The sequence below is a fragment of the Vicugna pacos genome, chromosome 21 (genome assembly GCF_048564905.1).
Source record: "Vicugna pacos chromosome 21, VicPac4, whole genome shotgun sequence".
Taxonomy (NCBI): Eukaryota; Metazoa; Chordata; class Mammalia; order Artiodactyla; family Camelidae; genus Vicugna; species Vicugna pacos.
Genome location: NC_133007.1, coordinates 14185396 through 14209263, shown reverse-complemented (window position 1 = coordinate 14209263; position 23868 = coordinate 14185396). Strand labels below are relative to the sequence as shown.

General features: G+C 37.2%; 1 protein-coding gene across 1 annotated transcript in view; it reads left to right on the top strand.

Moving 5' to 3' along the window:
* MROH9 (maestro heat like repeat family member 9) overlaps positions 1-23868 on the top strand; it is a 58315-nt gene that overhangs the window by 7602 nt on the left and 26845 nt on the right. The window contains exons 2-9 of the mRNA XM_072945882.1: positions 1224-1303; positions 3124-3259; positions 3809-3895; positions 5862-5966; positions 10879-11014; positions 17126-17250; positions 19162-19311; positions 23263-23417. Of these exons, the coding sequence (XP_072801983.1) occupies positions 1281-1303; positions 3124-3259; positions 3809-3895; positions 5862-5966; positions 10879-11014; positions 17126-17250; positions 19162-19311; positions 23263-23417 (917 nt within the window). The 5' untranslated portion in view covers positions 1224-1280. The remainder of the gene's footprint in view (positions 1-1223; positions 1304-3123; positions 3260-3808; positions 3896-5861; positions 5967-10878; positions 11015-17125; positions 17251-19161; positions 19312-23262; positions 23418-23868) is intronic.

Here is a 23868-nt window from a genome sequence, read left to right as displayed (position 1 = left end):
GGCACCACAGAACAGGTGGCTTAAACAACAGAAATTCATTTCTCACAGTTCTGGAGGCTAGGAAGTCCAAGATCAAAGCATAGCAGATTCAGTGTCTGGTGAGATTCCTCCTCCTGGTTTTCAGACAGCCATCTTCTCCTTGCATCCTCACGTGACAGAGAAGTTAGAAGCAAGCTCTCTCATGTCTGTTCTTATAAATGGGCTCTAATCCCATTATGGGGGTTTCATCCTCATGCCCTCATCTAAACCTCGTCACTTCCCAGTGGCCCCACTTCCTAATACCATCACACTGGGGATCAGCATTTCAACAGAGAAATTTTGAGGGAACACAAACATACAGTCCATAACACGAACTTAACAGAAACCATAAAGCTCCATCCATCAGGATAGCTCTCACAGCACATAGAGGCAGAACATAGACCCCACGGGGCACTCAATGCTAGAGTCAGAGGAGCAGCATTGAGCAAACAGAGAAGGTTTTTTTTGTTTGCTTTTTGTTTTTAGGGTGATAGGTAATCAGGGGCAGGCATTTATGTATGCAGTAGAGGGAATAAGTCCTCTTTAAAAAAATCACTATTATGCAGCAGTACCTAAAAGAGAACTTTGAACTACTTTGGAAATAGAAATTGAGAATTTCTATAAACAGCACAATGGCCCTGATATAGGAAAGTGACACTGCAACAGAGGCTTGCATGAACCAGAGTGGGATGCACAGAAGAAAAAATACACGATTCTTTTAGGTCTTCTCCAGTTCTCCAGTTTCTTGAATAAAGAACTGGAAATTCTTAATAGAACCCCACTGATTATCATTTATAAGTCTAAATAGTTATACTAGACAGCTATACATTGACCTGTACATGGTTCTCACTCTATAGTAGTGTGTATTTGGACATTCTTCAGTAAGGCCTAACTTAAATCACCTTGCTGGTATCTTTCTAGGCAGGCTCCACACCGAGCAGACTGCACTTAATAGAGTGGTGTACAGAAGAGCATTCCTAACAAAATTTTGTCTGAAAATGCTAATTACATAAGCACAGTGGTTGGCTATAAATGGCTAGCATTTAGCACTGTGTGTGGGTTTAAATTACAGTTTGTCTGGTCTCAACACTTCTGTGAACCCTTGACTTTATATTCCAAGTCCTGTAAAAGACAGAATTACACACGATGTTATAAGCTTCAAAGGTCTGTCACCATTGATTCTCTTCTTTTTTCCGGTAATACAGGCTCAAACAGCTACCAGCCTCTGGGATGCATATTCAGGCCTATTAAGTAATCAAGCCATGATCCTGGCCATGAATTCCAGGTATAATAAGTTTTAATACACTCTTATTTCACTTATTGAGTACCTTTAAAATGTAATAATATCACAAATGTCCAAAATAAAAAATTATTCCAAATTCCACCATCCTATTTCAGCAACTATTAGTTCTTTCTTTCTCATGTTCTTTTTTAATCTTTCTACATTGCATGGATAGGCAGATACTCTAATTATTGCAAAATCATAAGCAGGTTACACATTCAATTTTCTATACCTCTTTTAATTTTGCTTTGTTAATTTTTAATTTTCCTGTAAATTTACATTTCCATTTTAATGGCAGCATAGTATTCCCAAATTTTGAAATTTTCTAAATTATATTTTACCAACCTTAGATAATTATCTTTGTAAATAAAAGACTGTATCTTCTATGAAATACTTCTTCAAAATACCCTCCTGAGAGTAAAGTTATTGATTTAGTTGAAAAGCAACCATGAAAATGCCAATGCCCTGCCTGCTCTGGGAGATCCTCATTGGTCAACAGCTCCAGCCATTGCTTATAGATCCACCAGCTCAGTCTCTGAGGCCTCAACTCCCACAGGTTGCTCCCACTAACGACCCAGCATGGTAGGACAAATAACTCCAGTGGGTGACTTCAGCCTGAGGAGTCCCCAGCAGCCAGACTGAACCCTCCTTGGAACTTGCTGCAGTCCAAGACTCATCTTAGCCTAATCCTCCTTCTTTCTTTCTCTGCTTCTCTTGGAAATCTCTTGTGCATCTGTTTCCCCTGAACCTAAAGTAATGCAGATGGGCTGAACCTTCTTAGAGCTTTTGATAAATAGTGTCAACTTGAAATAAATGTTTCTTCAAAGCCTAGTCACCTAGAAGATATACATACATAGATACATATAAATAAAATTAGGCGTATTATTTTACAGGGTTCATGGAAAGGCTTGCTCTGAATTTTAATTAAATTTTTTTTGGTCTACCTAGGCACAGCATCCAAGTATCATGCTACTTTCCTAATCCCTGTTCATGACCTGGACCATTTTAGCATTTTAAGAACAGGCAATATGATTTCAAAGCACATTTTAAAACACTATTTTTTATTTATTCCTGGAAGCTTTTGATAGGTATCTGTTCAGAGTCTAATAATCCATTAGGTCACATGATTAAGTCAAATCAATCTTCCCAAAATTTTAAATATCTAACATATTCTAAGAGATTCCATTTCAAACAGTGGATACCAGATATTCAGATCTTCTTGTCCAGTAGAGGAAAAAGACTCTGAGTTCAGCACATGATTTCTTACCTTACCAACTACATTACCATCTTTTAAAAAATATTATTATTTTCATCTCAAAAGAAATCAGGAGGGGCTGTTATCCAGATCACACCTACTGAAGGAACAATAGCTGTGTCTCAGATTGTCTTCCTAGCTGTTGATGGGAAGGCTTCTTTTGCCATCTACTGGAAGATATGTCTCAATATCAGAAATATTAAATGTGAGAAACATAGTATCATGGATTCCATAAAATGTGGCAGAAATGTATTTCAGCTATCTAAATCTCAGCATAGCTTTATGCGCTTGGCTGAGAAGGTAACCACTCTTTACATTATTATGTCTTTGGAGAAATATATTCTGAATTCTAAATAACTGATTACAAATAATTTTTCCCCCAAAACAGACAAGCACCACTGTCATTTTTACAATAACATTTAAAGCCCACGTGTTATATAAAGCCAAAAGTTGGGCCTCATTTTCTAGTACACTCTCTCTGAAACTAAGAAAAAGAAAGAAAAAGCCACTAAAGTTAGGTTGTATTTGTTCTTTCCTCAGTTTAATAATTATGCTTTTTTCTTGTCAGCTTCGTGGATCCCTCATTGCAATTTGAAACTCAACTGAAGATAACAGAGTCATCCTTTAAAATGGTATTTTCTATACCAAGTCTTGACAAAGTGAAAGAAATAGGGAAGAGTGAAGATAAGCAAGAGGACCTGGAGGTGAGACATCACTACGCATCACAGCAATCCCCCAGAATGTCTGCCTAAAACTTGTAATCCTTGTTGTTCTCACCTTCACCCTTTTCAGATACAATAGATAAATAGCATATTCCAGCACTAATCCATACCCCTGGGCTCCTTGTGAATTCTACAACCCGTGAGATTTAATCAATTGTACATGGTTTATGGGAACAAATGGGTGAAGAGATTTCGGTTAATTTGTTCAGCAAGAACAGCAAGTTCACTGGCAAATGCTGCAAAGAAGGAAAGAGGAGCCGGGACAGGTGGAGGTAGGAAGAGTCCTACAGTAAGATTAGCAACATCTAGTGCTTCTATTTCTCAGCACAGCTGCGCAGTTCACTTGCCTACAAGGTGCAGAAGCATGTAGCGTTGGGTGAGATCTCATCTCCACAGCCACCTCCCACCTTTCTCACCTTCCGTTTATGGAGAGAACGCAGGTCCCCAGGATGCAAAACTATAGGCATTGGTAAAATTTTGTCTAAGGCTGGCTGGCTGGCTGGCTGGCTGTGTAACATTCTTGTTTTTCAGACTTTATACCGAAGTATTTTCAACATATATGAGGACACTCTTCTGATCTTAGTGTCTAAAGACTTCTACAAACTGCAAATCTTAAAGGTAAAGGAAAATAAGTGGCTTTGTTTTCCTGTCATAAATCTAAAGAGGGTACTATATTTTACTCATTATTTACCATTTGCCATACTTAGATCTCCTTCAAGGGATTTGGCGACTAAAAAGATTTTCTTTACCTTTCAGAATGTGTCAATATCCCTCAAATGAAATCACTTCCCTTTATTTGAACTACAGAGACACAATCTAAAGAATTCAATTTTGGGAGAATGGCATCAACAGACACTTAGGAAGGCAAGCGTTATGTGGCAATGTAAGAGTGAACACTACACGGGGTAACAGAGCATAGGATGAACGGCCTAAACAACCTTCGGGTTCAAGAACCGTGAACCACACTTTGATAGGGTCTGTATGCATGGTCTTCCCTAACAACCCAGGGGCTAGGGAATCCTGTGAACATCCTGTCTTCATGGATACCATGCTATCAGAGGAAGGTCTAACAACCATCCATAACCCCATTTTTCACATCCAAGACTTCACTGTGTTTTTAACGTCCCAGCCAGAGACACAGACTGATCTGAACATACCATGCTCTTCAATTTTGCACTGTTAACACGATGGCACCACTGAGGAACTAGACTGACTCACTCTATCACAAGCATCTATGGGTTTTTGAAATCATAAAATACATTCAAGAAAAGAAGCAGAATTGTTATCTGTAAAGATAAGGAGAAATGTGAGGGATAATAAAATATACAGAGCTAATTTGTGCCTAATGTTTTCTGTGCATTTAAAAAAATTTTAACTTCACAACCTTTTAAAGCAGTTATTATTGCCCCGTAAGTATAACCCTATCCCCGTGTGTGCTCTTTCAGCCACCCTAGGCTGCTCACTGAGCATTCACCCTATGTCAGGCACAAAGCTGAATAATTACTAAGTGGGTTATTTAATTGAATCCCTATAAAGTAACCCTATACGAAAGTTAAAATTATTTCTCCCATTTTGCAGATAAGGAAATGGAAGCAGAGAGAGGAGCAGTAATGTGTGCACAGCTATAAAGAGTGGAGGGGCTGCTCTAACTTGGGAGTCCGTTACTTAACCACCTTGTTCTTGCATCTACCATGTCTAGAAACTCCCCTGATTCTCAAAAAAGAGCTGAACTACACTGCTGGAAAAGGCAGAGGCTGACCCCTCTGAGATTTACAAAGTCTTCTGCCCTAGGAAATAAACTTCAGAACAGTTTTACACAAGGGGATCAAGTGAAAGGGAAGAGATTGGCCAACCATTGGCATAAACACTAAGACCTCCAACAGTCTGTGTTAAGTCTGTTAACGGTGGCTAAGACGTGAGACATACACAGTCTTCCCTTTACAAGATTATAAATATGTCCCTGCAGCTCAGGATTTAGAGTAGGAAGAAGTTACAGCACAACAGACCAAATCTAGCAATGAATCAAAATTAGCAAGAATTTTCTCACCAAGCTGCCTCCAGGAATGTACTCTAAACCATGAGCCAGAAAATATCTGGATGGTGAGTTCGTAGAGGAAATTCTGGGATAAGATGACATTTCAGGATCAGACAACATTTTGATTCTTTTTTAAAACTGCAAATCAGATCCTACGATTAAAAAAAAAAAAGAGGAAATATATACTTTGAAAGAAGAAGATAAGGAAAAGCAGCTGATGATAATTCCAAATCCCAGCATAGCCTCATGTTAAACTTTTCACGATGCCTGGAAAAGTGACTGTCATAGTGGATATTAGTAAATACTGGATTAGTAAATGTTGGGTAGAATTAAATAAAATAAAAGCCAGGTATAGTTATTATGGTAGATAATGTACTATACTAGATGGTAATATACTAGCTTATTGTCATATTTTTGAAGTAAATATAGGTTAGGTGTGAAACCCTTGGGAGACCATGGGGGACCTTGATTAATGATGATGAAGACCAGAAAGGGACCTGTGGAAATGGAAACACCATGGTTCTTGGATGATTATTGTGTTTTTAACAGGAAATGGCTGTGTGGATGAATGAAGACAGTTCATACCTGCAGGAAAGAGCCATGGTGATCATCAGCAGAGTACTAAGCTTTGCATCCAGGAAAGTCAAAGGATATGTAAGTCATAGAGTAATCATGCCAGCTGCTTCTGAAGACTGCATTCAGTGCTGCTTTCCAAGTCTTGAGTCTTGAGAGTGTTAGATTGCCTGTTTGGTAATGTCATGCTAGTAGGTTGGGGCACTGGGAAAAGACTCAATATCCTACATGACTTTATGTTAATTAGAGCACAGTTTCTCAAACAATTAATTAAGATGCCTCATGCTTTACACAAGCAGTATGAGTGTGTCAATACTAGCTTTTTGCTGACTCACTGGATTCTCTTCTGTGGACCAGTGTTATCTGTGAACTTACAAATTCTTCCATCCTTACTTTCCCTCTAATTTCTTTTTCCTAAAACATTTTAAACCATTACTTACTTTAAATTTGTACAGGTAATTTTTGAGTACTTTTATTGTAAAATATGCTAAAGATATAACAGAAGTCCTTCTTTACTATCTTCTCCACCCCAGTCTCCTGCTTAGCCACGTCTGTGTGATGTGTGTCCTGTCAAACAGCAGTCTGTATACATATCCAAATACACACGCACATGTGGAGATATATAGCTTTGTTACTCAGTTTTTCTTTACTAAATTTGTATCATGTTTACATATGGTTCTGCAATTTGCTTTTTTCACTGAACAATAAGTCCTACAGATGTTTTCATAGATTTACTTCATTCTTTTAACTACACTTTATATCCCATAGTTTTGATGTCTTATGATCTACTCAACTGTTTTTCAGTTGATGAACATTAAAGTATATTTTGGCTTTTTCTACCTCAAACAACACAAAAATGGTCATCTCTCTGCAAGTTTGTGAATGTGTACTTAGAAATACTTAGAAAGATAATAGATCAGAAAGTATGAATAAGTTAAAGTTCAGTAGTGCACGGCTGACCTCCAGTTTGCAATTCCTATGAATATTAGAGTGCCCACTTCCTTCACAGACTTTTTAATTGTTTTGCAATTAGACTTTTTAATTGTTGCTTTTCAGATGCAGAACAAATAGGTACCTCATAATGCCAATATTTACTGAGGTTTTCTATGTTTCAAATGACACTATTGCCTGCCTTCTGATCCTCATGCTATCTCTGAACATTTCTCCCTCTTATGGATAATGTGTTTTCAGTCTCTGTTTCACAACTTATCCTCTATTAATTGCATATCTGATTGCTTAAATCAGTTCAGGGGCTTAAAATAAAGAGGGTCAGAAAAAGGCATTTGTGACGCTGTCTTCATGTATCCATTTTCTACTACATGCACAGTGTCTAGACATATTGAAACAAAAAGCCTAGATCAGCCTTATAACATAGCTAAATTTTTATTGTTTTATCTAAAATCAGCCTTGGAACATTACTGACATAGGGAAATCAGTCCATGGCATCCTTTGATCATGCTGATTCCCTATTTCAGTGTCCAAAAGAGAGACTGAGCAGCTTGTTTAAATCTTCTGATTCTCTGGACTGGGAAGGCAGCCTCCCTCAATTTCTAAGATGAGTTGGGATGTCCAAATTGGCATAGACAATTCTGCAAGTAAGGCTTGAGGGTAACTTTAGTTCACCCCTCCAGTCTGTGTTCTGCAAAGTTCCTAACATGTTTCACGCACTCAGCAAGTATTTGATGGTAACTATTCACATGCTTCTCTCTGCATTTCTAAATATATGTGTACATATATATACTTTTTATTGATATACCTACCATATATTTATATACTATATAAATAATATGTATATATTCTAGTGTGTTCCACTCAGGCTGCAGGTAAGACATTTGCGGGTTTCATCTACTTTTATCAACTCTTCTCTCTTTCAATTACGGTTGCAAAGTTAACTTTCCCCTGCACAAAACTCACCCCTCAACAGTGAAAGAATAACTACGTAAATTCACCTGTGCAGCAGAAGGCTCTCGTAAATTTTCCAGACTAACTCAATCTATAACTGAGACTTGTTTGGGAAGCCAAGATAATCTGCTCTGCAATGTTTGCAAACTGCCGCCAGGTGGAAGCACACCAGCATTTCCCAGAAGGTGGGAACTAAGAGCTGGCTTCAACCAGCTTATCACAGTCATGCAAGCATAAAACTTTACTACATTAACTTTCTCTTTAAAATAATGGCTTCTAAAGATAATTAGGTCAGTGAAATTAATGGAGGCAGGAGACAAGTATATAAAACAATCAAAAATATTATTAATAAGTAAAAAGCTGAGCTTTCTTTCTTTCAGCACTTTAGACAGATTTTCTATAAAAGCAGGGGTATGTTGTATTAAAAGTTCCCAAAGCCTTGTGTCTGAGGCGATGTGACTGCAGTCGGCACACTTCTGAAGGGACTGTGCAGAGAGCATAATCATTGTGCCCCACAGTTCACACAGCCTTACTCCTCTCTTGGCCTCTCAAAGGTCATGTCTCCCTTTCTCCTCAAACACACTAAGCAGTCTAGACATGGCCACACCACTCTGCTAAAGGCACACATCTAGACAGACCAATTCGCATCACTAGTAGTCTCCTTTATAAAGACACCTGCTAAGAGTTACACATCCACCAGTTCATTAGAAGGAATAACCAGAAAGGATGCTCAAGGCAAAAACTATAACACAATAAGACTTTAGAGTCAATCCCTGTAAATGATCCCCAGCTTCACTGAGCTAAGCTGTGAGAGGTACTCCCCTGGTTCTAGGTACTTACTCTGTAAGCATCTTTGCCATAGACATCTTTGCCAAATAACTAATTGGCCTTACGGCAATTTTTCATAAAAGATAAAATAACAAAAAAAAAACCAGGAACATTAAAAAGGATATAATAAAACATGAAAAATTAGTAACAAAATTTTAAATACTTTATTACAAAATACACAATATTTAAGTACATTGAACATTTATTTAAGTAGATTCATGGCAATCCTGACAAATAACTAATTTTATCTTGTGGGTTGTACCTAAGCACCTGTCTTTGAAGTCTTTTATTCATAGTATTACAAGTATTTAGCTTGTTGATTCGTCTCCTCATTCAGCATGGCACTTTTTCCTTTTTGCTAAAATGTCTTCCTTCATTAAGAGAGGTTTCAGTTTCTGAAAACCAGAAATGCATATTTGTAACTGAGCTTTGTGTTGCATTGTAAACATCTCTGCACTGTTTTTTGTTCTTGGCATCTTGTCACATGTGTGTTGACAGATGTTCCAAAGTTCTATGGGAAATGTAGGTTCAGCTCTGCACCTCCTAGGCCCTCAGCCTCTTTCTCCTCCAATGTAGCATGTTTCAAAATAAGAAACCAACTCTTGGGGCAAATCATTGTCATCGGTCAGCTCAATAGGCCATCAATAAACTGCTGACTGGAAGAAATGCTAACGCATTTCAACCAGTTGAAACCAAAGTGTCAAACCAAACTGTCAACTGGTTATTTTATGTTTTCTTGGCAAAATTGCCTTACAGCCAATTAGTCGTGTGGTAAAAAAAAATATCTGCAGCAAAAATGTTTCTAGCAAAGATGTTTATGGCCGAGAAGCTTGTGGCAAAAATACCAGATGTGTACTCATACTCCTCCATCATGCTGAACAGAGAAACAGAACACTTTGCCTTTTTTCCTTAAACCTATAACGAAATAGTGGTTCTTAAAAGCTTGCCATTCAATGGAAAAAGAAACTTGGAATGCAAACCCAAAGAAGAGAATACCAAATGGAAAGTAAAACACTTCTCCCTAGGGCCTAGAGTAAACAGTGACCCCTACTGTCTGCTTCTAGACTGTCCTGAGTCATAGGACTCCTAAAATAGGGAGAGCCCCAGGTAGCCTTACGACGAAGTATCATCCACAGAAGCAAGAGATTATCTTCCCTTCTTCTACTAAGACCATCACTCCTAGCATCCTAATACAGTTATACCCTTGGCCCATGACCCTGGTCACCTCATCTTCTTCTTCATGAATGATTCTATGTGTGTGTGCGTAAGACTGAGACAGACAAAGAGATGTGAGTGGGTCAAGCAATGAGAGGCAGGGATAAGGGTGCATGAGAGAAACAGAAAGAAGGAGAAACAGGTCTTGGGATCCCCCAGAAGGTTGACTCAGACTAATTTTACCACCAATCTTTACTCCAATCATCAAAGCATCTATCTAGGAAAAATAATCGCTTGTCTTACAGACAAGAAGTTTCTGCAGACCCACGAGTTTAACAAACCTACATGTGGGCAGAGTCCTTTTTGTTAAAAAAAAAAAAAGTAATGGTACTCATACCGTCACAAAAGCAAAACGTTGATTCCATCTCTCCTGTTTTCTTTTATGTGCCTCCTCCTCTCTCTGCATTTGATCTGGCCAAAAAATTCAGTCAAGATGAAAACCTAAATATCTGAGAAGCCTATGTGCCAAGGAAGTTGTGGGGGCGGGGGGAGAATACATAAATGTTCAGGTAGTAACTTTTACATCAGAAGTAAATGTTCTGAGTTTTTTTTTTAAACACACACATTTCCTTGGAAAGAATCAGAGCAATTCTAGGAAGAAACGTCACATTTCTCCAGTGACTTACTGAGTCATCTGAAGTGTTTCATACATGGAGAAGGAAGCATGAATGTTTTTGAATATCCATCCCACATCCCAGTATCCTAGGAATTTGCTATGTATAAATGGCTACCTAATTTATAGAACAGAAACTAGTATTAGTTGAGTCACTATCACTCCCAAGAACTTTGCTAGGAACTTTCTTTTTTGTCATAAATCTTACCCTCTTAATCCATACAATAATTTTTATGGGGTAACATCTGTTACCTGCATTTCATAAGTGAGAAAACTGAGGCCCAGTAACAGAGCCAGGATTTGAATACAGATTTTGTGAACTCTGAAGCTCAACTCTAATACTAGTCTGATATACATATATATATGAATCAGATACAGACATTTAATGTTGATGATGCATTGGAAACACATTTTTCTCCTTTGTTTTTTCATTAGACAAGTGTTGATGCTCCATGTTTGGGTATCCTGGCAGCAGAACTGTCTCTTTTGTGTTCTCACACTGATCCCTCAATCACACAACAAGCATCCTTGGGAATGTATCACCTCCTCTGCATTGCAAAGTGTCAGAGTGGTAAGAAGATTACTAAGAATCTGTTCTTAATTATTCTACTTGTGGGTCCCAAGGAGGCTTTATGTCTGGATTTCTAAAATCTGTCCCAAGATTTATAGCTCCACTTTTTAAAATGTATTTTAAAATCTTTTTTTAGAATTGTAAAAAATATTATAGTTGGTTCTTCAATATCTGTAAGGTACTATACTTAAATTAGTGTTGTGTGTTTCTGGTGGAGACAGGAGTGTTAAGTGGAGATAGGGAAGAAAGAGAAGAAGAAAAATTACCAATGGGACTTTTTAAAAAGAAGCATTTTTACCCTCTAATGGAACATCAAATAGAATACTCAGATTCTTGCTTCAGCAGTGGGAAAAAAATCAACCCAAGACTAAAATTAATGCTGCTCTAGTATGCCTAACAAAAGCATAAAAACAAGACCTCGAAGTATCAAACTACTCCCAAGTACCTTAACAGATAATAGATTTCCCCACTCATAATAAACAACTATTTAAAGATTATATATATTAATGGTTCTGAAGTCATTAGACATCAGATAACAAAGGACAATGATTCCTGAGACATGTGAACAAACGAACAAATAAGGTGGAGTCTGCCATTGACTGAGTTTACTACCTAGAGTAAGTTTCTAGGCTACAGCCCAGAAAAGAGTAACCCAAGGGTCTCATCAAGTTGAAGAGACAGCACTGGAACCCAGAAAGGTCAAGATAATGGAGAGTTCACAGTGCAGAACCCCAGAAAGGAGTGCACAGAGAGAGAGCTCCAAAGACCTGCAGAGTCCCCTTTAACTATCCAGCTATGTGGTGATCAGCACACGTATGTGAGGAAACCACCTGATGTTTGTGATGGGGCAGAGGGGAACACCAAAAATGATTAAAGAGGAAAATTTACTGAATTCCAAAAGTCTAGGAATAGTGCCTATGCCTATGAGCTAGAATTTAAAACTTTAGAATTCACAAGTGATGTAGTAGAGTACTCAAAAGGATTTGTCTCATTAGCAGGGAAAAATTATCCCTAAATTATTTGTTTTAGTGCCACTTAACAACGCTTAAAAACAAGACCCCAGAAGATCAACTGATATTCAAATACTTCCATCGCTTATCAGAACAAAGCTCAAGCTTACATCTAGGAATACAAAAATTCCAGCATTTGACAAGTTAAAACTAATGGTCTGACATCCAATAAAAAAATTACTAGGCATGCAAAGAAATAAAATGCAACCCATAATAAGAAGCAAAATGAATTAAAAACGACCCCAAAATAACACAGATGATAGAATTAGTAGAGACAGTAAGGAGTCCATTTACTTAAGGAGTTAGATAAACATGCTAAGGAGAGACAAAGAAAAATTCCTAAAAGACCCAAACTGAACCTCTGGCTTTGAAAACTACAGTATCTGAGATGAAAAACACTCTGACAGGGATTAACAGTGTCATCTTTTAAAACTGAAGTATAGCTGATTGACAATACTATATTAGTTCTAGGTATACAGCATACTGATTCAGTATTTCAGTGATTTCAGTATTCAGTATTTTTCAGATTATACCTCATTAAAAGTTATCATCAGATAATGGCTATAATTCCTGTTCTACATAATACATTCTTGTTGCTTGTCTATTTTATACATAGTAGTTTGTATCTCTTAATCTCATAAGCCTAATGTGCCCCTCCCCTGTTCACTCTCCACCTTGGTAACCACTAGTTTGTTTTCTGTATCTATGAGTCTGCTTCTGATTTGCATATACATTCATTTGTATTATTTTTTTTGTTCCACATATGATCATACAATGTTTGTCTTTCTCTGTCTGACAATTCATTAAGCACAATATTCCTTAGGTCCATCCACATTGCTGCAAATGACAGAATTCTATTCTTTTTATGGCTGAGTAATATTCCATTTATACACACACACACACACACACACATATATACACATTCTTCCAACATTTGTTATTTATAGACTTTTTGATGATAGCCATTCTGACAGGTATGAGGTGATATTCCATTGTTTTGATTTGCATTTCTCTAATAATTAGTGATACTGAACATCTTTTCATGTGCAACAGTGTAATCTTAAAGAGAGCCAGAGTGGGGAAAAAACACATTTCATTTAGCATAACAAAGGCAAGGATGACAGCAAATTTCTCATGAAACAATGCAAGCCACAGGCAATGGAATAACCTAATAATGTGCTTACAGAAAAAGCTGTCATGCAGAATTTATCCAGACGTGCAATGTCCATTTAACATTTGAAAATCAACCAGTGTAAGATACCACATTAACAGAAGAAAAGAGATGACCATATGATCATTTCAGTAGATACAGAAAAAGCACTTGACAAAATGCAACACCCATTCCTAATTTAAAAAACTCTCAGAAAACTAGGAATAGAAAGGGAACTTCCTCCATCTGCTAAGGTACATCTATGAAAAATCTATACTATCATACTTAATGCTGAAATACTGAATGATTTCCCCAAAAGATCAGGAAAAAGACAAGGATGTGCACTGTCATTACTTCTGTTCAACACTGTGCTGAATAGAATAGAATAGAATAGAATAGAGTCCACATATGTATGGTCAAATGATTTTTGACAAAGGTTCAAAGTCCATTCAATGGAGAAGGGATAAACTACAATAGATGGTGTTGAAAAGTTGGTGATTTATATGCAAAAAAAGAACTTTGATCTATATCTCATACATACACAAAAGTTAATTCAAAATGGACCATAATACGATGTGTAAAAACCTAAAACTATCAAACTAGAAGAAATCTTTGTACCTTGGGTTAAGCAAAGATTTCTTAAATACAACACTAAAAGCATGACCCATAAATGAAAAACTGATAAAATCCTTCTCATTGAAAAATACTTAAGAGAATAGATAAGCCACAGAACAGCAGAAAATATTTGCAAATTACATATCTGATAGAAGGCTTGTATCCAGAAATTTAAAAGAACACTCAAAACTCAGTAAAGAATAAATCTGACCAAGGAAGTGAAAGACCTATACGTGGAGAACTACAAAACACTGAATAAGAAAATTAAAGATGAGTTAAAGAAATGGAAATATATCCTATGTTCTTGGATTGGAAGAATTTATATTGTTAAAATGGCCATCCCAAAAGCAATCTACAGATTCAATGTGATCCCTATCAAATTAGCAAGGACATTTTTCACAGCACTATAACAAAAAGTCCTAAAATTTATATGGAATCACAAAAGACTCAGAATTGCCAAAGCATTACTGAAGAAAAAGAATGAAGCTGGAAGGAATAAACCCTCCCAGACTTCAGACAATACTACAGAGTTACAGTAATCAAAACAGCATAGTATTGGTACAAAAACAGAATATGGGTCAATGGAAGAGAATAGAGAGCCCAGAAATAAATCCACAAACTTTTGGTCAATTAATCTTTGACAAAGGAGGCAAGAACATACAATGGAGTAAAGACAGTCTCTTCAGCAAACAGTGTTGGGAAAACTGGACAGCTGCATGTAAGTCAATGAAATTAAAAAAACTCCCTCACACCATACACAAAAAATAAACTAAAAATGGCTTAAAGACTTGAACATAAGACAAGGCACTATAAACCTCTTAGAAGAAAACATAGGCAAAACATTTTCTGACATAAATCTTAGCAGTGTTCTCCTAGGGCAGTCTACCCAGGCAATAGAAATAAAAACAAAAATAAACAAATGGGACCTAATTAAACTTATAAGCTTTTTTGCACAGCAAAGGAAACCATAAGCAAAACAAAATGATAACCTACAGAATGGGAGAAAATATTTGCAGAAGATGAGACCAACAAGGGCTTAATCTCCAGAATATATAAACAGCTCACACAATTCAGCAAGAAAAAACAAACAACCCAGTCCAAAAATGCGCAGAAGATCTAAACAAGCAATTCTCCAGTGAAGACATACAAATGGCCAATAGGCACATGAAAAAATGCTCAACATTGCTAATTATCAGAGAAATGCAAATAAAAACTTCAATAAGATATCACCTCACACCGGTTAGAATGGCCATCATTCAAAAGTCCACAAATGATAAATGCTGGAGAGGGTGTGGAGAAAAGGGAACCCTCCTACATTGTTGGTAAGAATATAGTTTGGTGCAGACGCTATGGAAAACAGTATGGAGATTCCTCAAAAGACTAAAAACAGACTTACCATATGATCCAGCATCCCACTCCTGGGCATATACCCAGAAGGAACCTTAATTCAAAAAGATACATTCACCTCAATGTTCACAGCAGCACTATTTACAATAGCCAAGACATGGAAACAACCTAAATGTCCATCAGCAGATGACTGGATAGGGAAGTTGTAGTATATTTATACAATGGAATACTACTCAGCCATAAAAGTAATGTCATTTGCAGCAACATGGATGGACCTGGAGATTGTCATTCTAAGTGAAGTAAGCCAGAAAGAGAAAGAAAAATACTATATGATATCACTTATACATGTAATCTAAAAAAGAAAGAGAAATAAACTTATTTACAAAACAGAAACAGACTCACAGACATAAAAAACAAACTTATGGTTATTGGGGGAAAGGGGGCAGGAAGGGATAAATTGGGAGTTTAAAATTTGTAGATACTAACTAATATATATAAAATAGATAACAAGTTCATACTATATAGCACAGGGAACTATATTTAATATCTTGTAGTGGTGAAATAGAATATGAAAACGAATATATACATGTTCATGTATGTCTGAAGTATTGTGCTGTGCACCAGATATTGACACAACACTGTAAACTGACTATACTTCAATAAATATATATATAAACTCAGTTTTAAAAAGACAACCAAATTAAAATAATAATAGTAGATTTGAGTCTTCATTTCACTAAAGAAGCACAAATTGCAAGGACGTACATCAAAATATGGTCAATGTACAGTCATAAAAGAAAAGTAAATTAAAACAACAATAAGATACCACTACAGTCCCATTAAAATGTCTAAAATTGAAGATGGACCATACAATGTATTATTAAAGATGTGAAGCAACTGAAACTCTTATACATTTCTAGAGGGAATGTGAAATGATACGACAACTTTGGAAAATAATTTGGCAATATCCTAAAAGTCAAACACATCAACTATATGATTCAATCATTCCACAACTTAGTATTTATCTAAGAGAAATGAAAGCAAATATCCAAACAAAGTCTTGTACACAAATGTTGATAGCACCTTATATTTGCAATAGCCCAAAACTGGAAACAACCCAAATGCCCACCAAAAGGCAAATGAAAAAACAGATGACAGTATATACATATGTATTTTGTGGAATAGTATTCATTACTAAAAAGAATCAACTGTTGGTACATGCAACAACATGGATGAATTGCAAATAATTTTACCAAATGAAGAAATGCCAAACAACAGAAGAATGGCTCCACTTGTATAAAATCAGAAAATACAAACTTGACAGAATGCAGATCAGTGGTTGCCTTTGAATCATGAGGTGGGTTCAGGCAGCAGATGTGAGCAATTCCAAAAGGACATGAAAAACTTTTGGAGGGAATAAATCTTTTCTTTTTATTGCAGTAATGTTTTATGGGCATATACATCTATAAGAACTCACCAAATTGTACAATTTAAATATGTTGCATATTGATTATATCTCTATAAAGCTGTTAGCAAACAATATCACTTAAAAACTACCTTCTCTGGAATGAAAGACATCTGCAACTAAAGCTTATGTTGAGGGCTTCTCTCTTTACTGCTGTACCACTACCCCAGTCTTTGCAAAGTGCCTCCAAGTCTGCTCTTCTACTAACAGACTCTCCAACTTAGGAGTAGCTTTTCCATTGCACTGAAATGCCTTTGATGGCCTAACTGTACTTGATATTTAGTCAGCTATTAAATTTATCTGTCTCCTTTATTCATATTTCAGACAGACCTCTCTTCAACACTTTACAAACCCTGGGTCAGTATAATCATAATATTTTATGTGACTAAACTGTCAGCAGAGGGTTAAATAATCAGAAAGATTCAGATCTCCAGAATTGGGCAGGAAGAGGAAACTGGAAATAGCAATGTCATAGAAAGAATCAATGATCAAATAAAAGTTTTAAACTCTTTTCCTTAATACAGCGGATATTGCAAAAAATAAAACGGCAAAGTATGCTAAGCCTGGAAGTCACTGCCTCCAGCCTTCTTCCTCTGATACAGAATTCCTACCCAAGATCTTGCAGAGGGACAAAACTACAATTGCTCAGGTAACTTAGCCCCAACTTTATCCTATGGCTTTTGTTTCATGTGTTTTGTTACTTTAGTAGCAACTTATTTCAACAAATTTTTTTTTTGATGATTATGTTTTTTTTAACAAAAAAATTTATTTTTTAATAATTTTTTTCATTTTATTTAAATTCAGTAAAACAAAGAGTAAAGGATAGAGTATCTGGCTTCCTGACTGTCATATGTATTAGTAAGAATTACATCTATTATTCCTATTATAGCAATTTTTATTATTTTATTTAAGCCTCGTAGAATGCCAATGAGCAGGTGTTTCCTAGTTGTTATGCTTCTTTTCAACTGACTAAGAAGTCACTGAAGATGGGGGACTTCTGGCTTTCTAGCAAAATTAATGAAATCAACAATGAACACATTTTTCAGTACTATTATAATTTATTCAGCAAACATCAAAATAATGTGATTTATATTTTGTTTTTAAAAACCTATTACATTTAAAATTGTTTTAAGTTTAAGTGATAAACCTCAGTGTCGAGTAAATAGTTTTTACACTGACCCAAGCCTCGGGGAAAACCACAAGGCGCTGTAGCTCTATACACTCCTCACCTCCTCCAGGTATGCAGATTTGTTCATACACCCCCAAGGGACCGGCACTGGCGCCCAGTCGTGCTGTCCAATGCCTCCACATGGCAGAAACTTCTGACACTACCTCTAAGGTTCACTAGGAACTGCTTCTTCTACAACTTTTTAATACACACTAAAATAAAACATTCTGCTGAATAAACAAATAACTATTGAAAAGAGAATATTCCCATTTCCAATGATTTTTTTTTAATTCAGCATCTTGTATCATTAAATCTGGCTTCCTCAAAGCAGGGCAAACTACTTGCGATATTCAGTTCACCTCATCAGGACTTAGTGACGCTCCTCTGACTTTCTGTCACAGCTTTCCAAAAACACTGTCCCTCATCCCGCCGCCCCGTAGGAGGGAGCCCGGTGGTCACCCATTTTCACTGAGACCTCAGTCCTACCCTATTGGCCAGAAAAAGCCTTGCTCCACCCCTTTAAAGAGGATGCAGAAAAGCTTTTATTGTCAAGATGGAGTGCTTTCTGTACTGGGGAAAATAGCACACACACACACAAGAAATTTTGTATACATGTACATATACACAAAAGGATAAAATGCAGTTCATTCTCCCTTCTTAACTGAGAGATCCACATATTATGTTCATATTTTATGGTCCATAGATACTCCTCTAACTTGAAAAAGAGATTGTTTGAATTGCAGTTGTTGTACCTCAATCATGGACACATGGGCCCTTTTTTCTCTTTCTGCTTCTTGATCCTTCTCTGAAAAAGAGAAAAGCCCACACCCTTGTGCCGCTCTGGCTTTCTTACCCTATCCCTCCTGCATCTTCTACAAATCGTGCTTGTTTCTGATCTGAAAAAATTCATTTCCAAAGCTGAAGAAGTTCACAATAAGTTCTACTATTTAAATAACTGAATTGGGGTAAAATCAATATTTTACAGGTTCCTCTAAATTTTAATAATTTTAATTCCATGGTTTCCCACTTCTCCCTGGCTTACCCTCAGACTTACCAGGATGGAAATGTTTTAAATGCTTTAAAAATCAGAAGAAAAAATAAATATAATTCAGCTTGAATTATAGTCATCATAATAGCAACACAGTTGTAAAATGTTTTTTTTTCAACATTATTTAATGGAGGAAGAGGCCCACAACAGCAAAGGTGTCTAGGGCCCCCCAAAATCATGTGGCCCTGCCTGGCCCTGGAGCCTCCCCCAGGATGTCTGAGCCAGGCTAACCATCCACTTAGCTTTTGCTCCACCATCCAATCTAGAGCAAAAGCAATAGGATTAGGTCTTTCTTCTGTTGATATAGGTAAGGCCTGAGGTCATGGCTCTCCCTTTGGTTTCAGAGTGTAGGAAAAACCTTATTGCCATCCTTGCTGACTGACTTTGTGTGGACTCTCCTGATGAAACTCTCTGTACCTGACCCTGTAACTGCATCTGAGGCAGCAGCCATACTGAAACTGACTCTGGAGTATCATGCACCTAAGGTCACCATGGTAAGACACTTGACAATGGGCAGAGGAGCACAGGGTTTATTCTCTAATGGATTCTTGATGCCTTTGTTATGTATCTACTTCTTTTCATACATATTTTTTACCATTGTTCATTATGTTACTTTAATCAAATGAGGATTTTTCTGTAAAATAGTTTAAGCACACAGAAAAGTTTCAAAAATAGTGTAATGAACATTCACCCACCAATACTTGCCTCAAATTTTAAAGACTTTTTTATTATTAACAACAATAAAATAGTGCAGTTATAACTGAAATCCCCTGTGTAGCCATTAAGGAAAGTTTTCAAGAACCGTCAGCTTGCTGTGGGGCTAACCACGTAATTTGTGGCCCCCAGTGCAAAGTGAAATGTCAGGCTTCTTATTCAAAACGTTAAGAAAAAAGGACCGTTAAATGTACAAATACATGCGGTTTTTTTCCTTTTCACCATAGTGTGTCTCTCGCTCGCTCGCTCTTTCTCTTTCTCTTTGTCATGGTGTTTTTATTTTTCTAGGTTAAAAAAAAGCTAAAATTTTAAATGATCAGCATAAATTTTGCCATCCATCTTTATATTGTGCAGGGCCAGTTACAGATGCAAGTATAAGAGCACAGAACTCAACAAAATCCTGCAATTCATATTTCATAGCTCAAACACGCATATGCATCTCATTCTTACCTGAAGAACAGAAACATTACACAAAACTAACTCAGTTGTCTTTATTATACTTACAGTCACTGACATTCTATTAACCTGCTCTATCTTCATCTTATTCATGAGTAAAGAAAGATTGAATAGGAAAGGATTTATGGATTGCCCCATCTTTCTCTTTCCTTATGTCATCATTTTCAGCTGAAGTGGTTGAGGCATCAATAAATGCTTTGATTTTACCTGCTTTGATTTCCTATTGAACTCCTACACATTGTGGGTCCATCAGAATTCTGTATACCTAAGGCAATGTGAATGCTGCCTATGAATGGGCTCCAAGGACCACAGCTGGCTTGCACATTGCACTTATCTTCTCTGCTCACACACACTCACACACACATGCATGCTCCACTGTCCCACGGGATACAAAGCACACAAAATACAAGCTCAAAGCCAAAACATTAAAAATTTCAAGATGGTGACAACAGAGGTTTAAACAAAGTGAGGGACCTTCTGAGTGTGGGACCTTGTGCAAATACATGGGTCATATGCCCATGAAACCAGCCCTGATGGTGACCTAAGGGCTGAACTCCCAGTTCCCCCTCTTGACATAGCAATGTTCTGTGATTGCAGATAAACTGAGTGCTTGCCCTCAAATTCAAAGAGCAGGTAGAGGGGAGTAATGCTTTTTACAAATTTCTGTGCAGCTACAGAAAGGAGCATTCCGAAAGGCAAGCAGAACCAAGGGGAAAGCTGGAGAGCAACGATCATTTCCTTGTCAAAATAAAGCTCTCCTCTCATGTAGTGAGAAAGGGAGGCTAGATAAAGCCATTCCAAGTCCTGGAGAGGAAGAGGAGCCAAACAGAAAATTGGATGTGTAAAACTAGCCGGCTCTACAATAAAATGATTAAAAACAGGGGGAAAAACTGAACAAAAATGGGGTTTGACAAATTATCTCCCCACCCCAGTTCCCACAAACAATTGAACTACTGACTGCAGTGGATTCTTGTCTTAAACAGGGTTAGGTTCTAAAGTCAATTATAATGAAAAATTGTGTATGATTAAAATTATTCTGAAAATATCCTAAATTGCACATATAGTTTGTGGACTTGCAACCTTCAAATAAACCTAACACAGTAAGTCTTTCCTTCAGCTCGAAGGAAATCATCATTTCCATAACTTAGCATACAGTACACATAGCTGGCTTGTTGTAGGGGCCTGCTGCAATTAAAGGAGGCAGCGGAGGGTGAGAAGAGAAAGCTCTGAACCCAATAGTTAAGAGATCTGTGGGGAAGGACGATTGTTTAATGTCTCCCATTTCATGTCCACCCTGGAGCATAAGCAATAGGACAAATGTTCTAGACACTTCATTTTTTCATTTGTTTAGAGTAGAGGATTGTACAAAGATAATTCCATTATGTATGAGGCAATTGCAATGGAATGTAAATGTACATTAACCAGCTTTTCAGTTTATGATCTTCGAGAAGTATTTTCAAAAAAGGTGAAATGATCTGGGTGCATTACATGTGACACTGAATATACAACCCCTGATTTGAGAAAATTTTAAGTAAAATTCTAGCTAAAAGTCTCCTTATTCAAAAATGAATAAAAAGGGAAGAAAATAAAACTAACATGGGGCCTATAAATAGAATTTGCAAGATTATGACTCAGTTTTCACCATTCTGGGCCATTCCTCCAACACATAGTTCACACCTTCAATGTATAGATTTAAGTCTTCAATTGTCAGAAAGTTTTTGAAGTATATTGTTCCACTGTTATTATGTTCCATTATTTTGACTTTCTTTTTAAAGGACTCAAATTATACAACTTCTTTCTGAATTGAGCTCATACACTTTACATCATGACGTCTACCTTCCCGAAACAAACTTTTAAAAAATGGCTACTCTCCCAGTATCAGTAAGTGCACAGGTTGGGAGGTGGGCCAAGATGGCAGAATAGGAAGACCCTGAGCTCATCTCTCTCAGCAGGCACACCAAAATTACAACTATTTACAGAGCAGCGATTGATGAGAAAGACCAGAAGAGTAGGAGAAAAGATTTTCTATAACTAAAGATATAAAGACGGAACCACAGTGAGATGGGTAGGAGAGGCAGAGACACTGTATAGTTAAGACACCTTCATATAGGCGCCCCCACGATCCAGGAGATAATCACAATTTTGGAAGTTCTCCCAGGAGCAAGGAGTCTAAACCTTACATTGGACTACTCAGCCTGTAGTTCCTGCACCAGGGAGATGAACCCCCAGAACATCTGGCCTTGAAGGTCAGTGGGACTTGCTTTCAGAAGAGCCAGAGGGCTGTAAGAAACAAAGACTTCACTCTTAAAGGGTACACACTAAACCTAACCTGCTCCAAGACCCAAGGCAGCAGTAATTTGAAAGTAGCCTGGGTCATACCCACTTGCTGATCTTGGAGAGCCTCTCAGAGAAGCAGAAGGCAACTTGGACTCACCTGGGGACACAGACACTGGTGAGCTATGGGGACAAAATGTAGTGTGGGGAATACGACCTGGGGACACAGACACTGGTGAGCTACGGGGACAAAATGTAGTGTGGGGAATACGTATTGTCAATAATAATGTAATATCTTTGCATGGTAACAGATGGTAACAACTTATCATAGTGATCATTTTGTAATGTACAGAAATACGGAATCGCTATATTGTGCACCAGGAACTAACATAGAGTCGTAAGTCAATTATATTGCAAAAACAAACAAACTCACAGAAAAGGAGACCAGATTTGTGGTTACCAGAGGCAGGTGGTGGGCAGAGGAGAAACTGGATGTAGGTAGTCAGAAGGTACAAATTTCTGAAGATAAATAAGTACTAGGGAGGTAATGTACAACATGACAAGTGTAATTAACGTTGCTTTATGTTGTATATGAAAGTTGTTGAGAGAGTAAATCCTGAGTTGTCATCACAGGAAAATATTTTTTTCTCTTATTTTGTATCTATATGAGGTGACGAATGTTCATTAAACTTACACTGGTAATCATTTCATGATGTATGTAAATCAAATCAGTGTGCTGTACCCCTTAAACTTACACAGTGCTGCACATAAGTTGTAGCTCAATATAACTGGAAGGAAAAAACACATAGGTTTATTTCTCACTCAAATAAATATTTTCACTGGGTAGTAACACACATAAATATGATTTCCATTGGTGCCTATCTTTGTGTGAATGCCTTGGTCATTCTGAGAAGGACTGAATTCTTATGTGTAAGAAATGCCTGGGCTTAGAAGTGGCCATGGAACAAGACTCTGGCTGACCCATGAAATTGCTTTTCCAGGTGTCTAAAATTGTGGATGCTATTTATAAGCAACTGCGTGCAAATGCTTCACACACTATGAAGCAAGCCATGTTGCGGGTCATCACTCTGTTGACACGTACTTCACCAAAGAAGGTCATCTTTCAACTTATGGACTACCCAGTCCCAGCAGACAAGTAAGGCCCCAGTGGCCCCTTCCACGGGGTTTAGTCACAGTCTCCAGAGTCAGACAGCCCTATACAAGTCAGATCTGCTTTCTTTTCTTCTGAAAGAGGACATCTGTTTTCACGCCACAAAGGATAACTGCAAGGCTTAAATAAGAACACGTATATTATTCATATCTTCATAAAATATCTAGCACATAGTAGACCATCAAGCAATGATCACTGTTACTATTATTTATCTGAGGCTTTAAATTGTGTTCTGCTGCATATCCCATATACAAAACCTCTCCTCAAAGTAATAATGTTTTTCCCCATATGTGATAAAATTCACAGTATTTTTTCTCATCTATGAAGGACAAACATAAGATATTTCCACCTACCAATAAAATAAAGCAACATTTAAAATCCCCAAGTTTAACTGGGAGCCCCCTGTCCCTTAAATGTTTATCTGAAATTCATGATC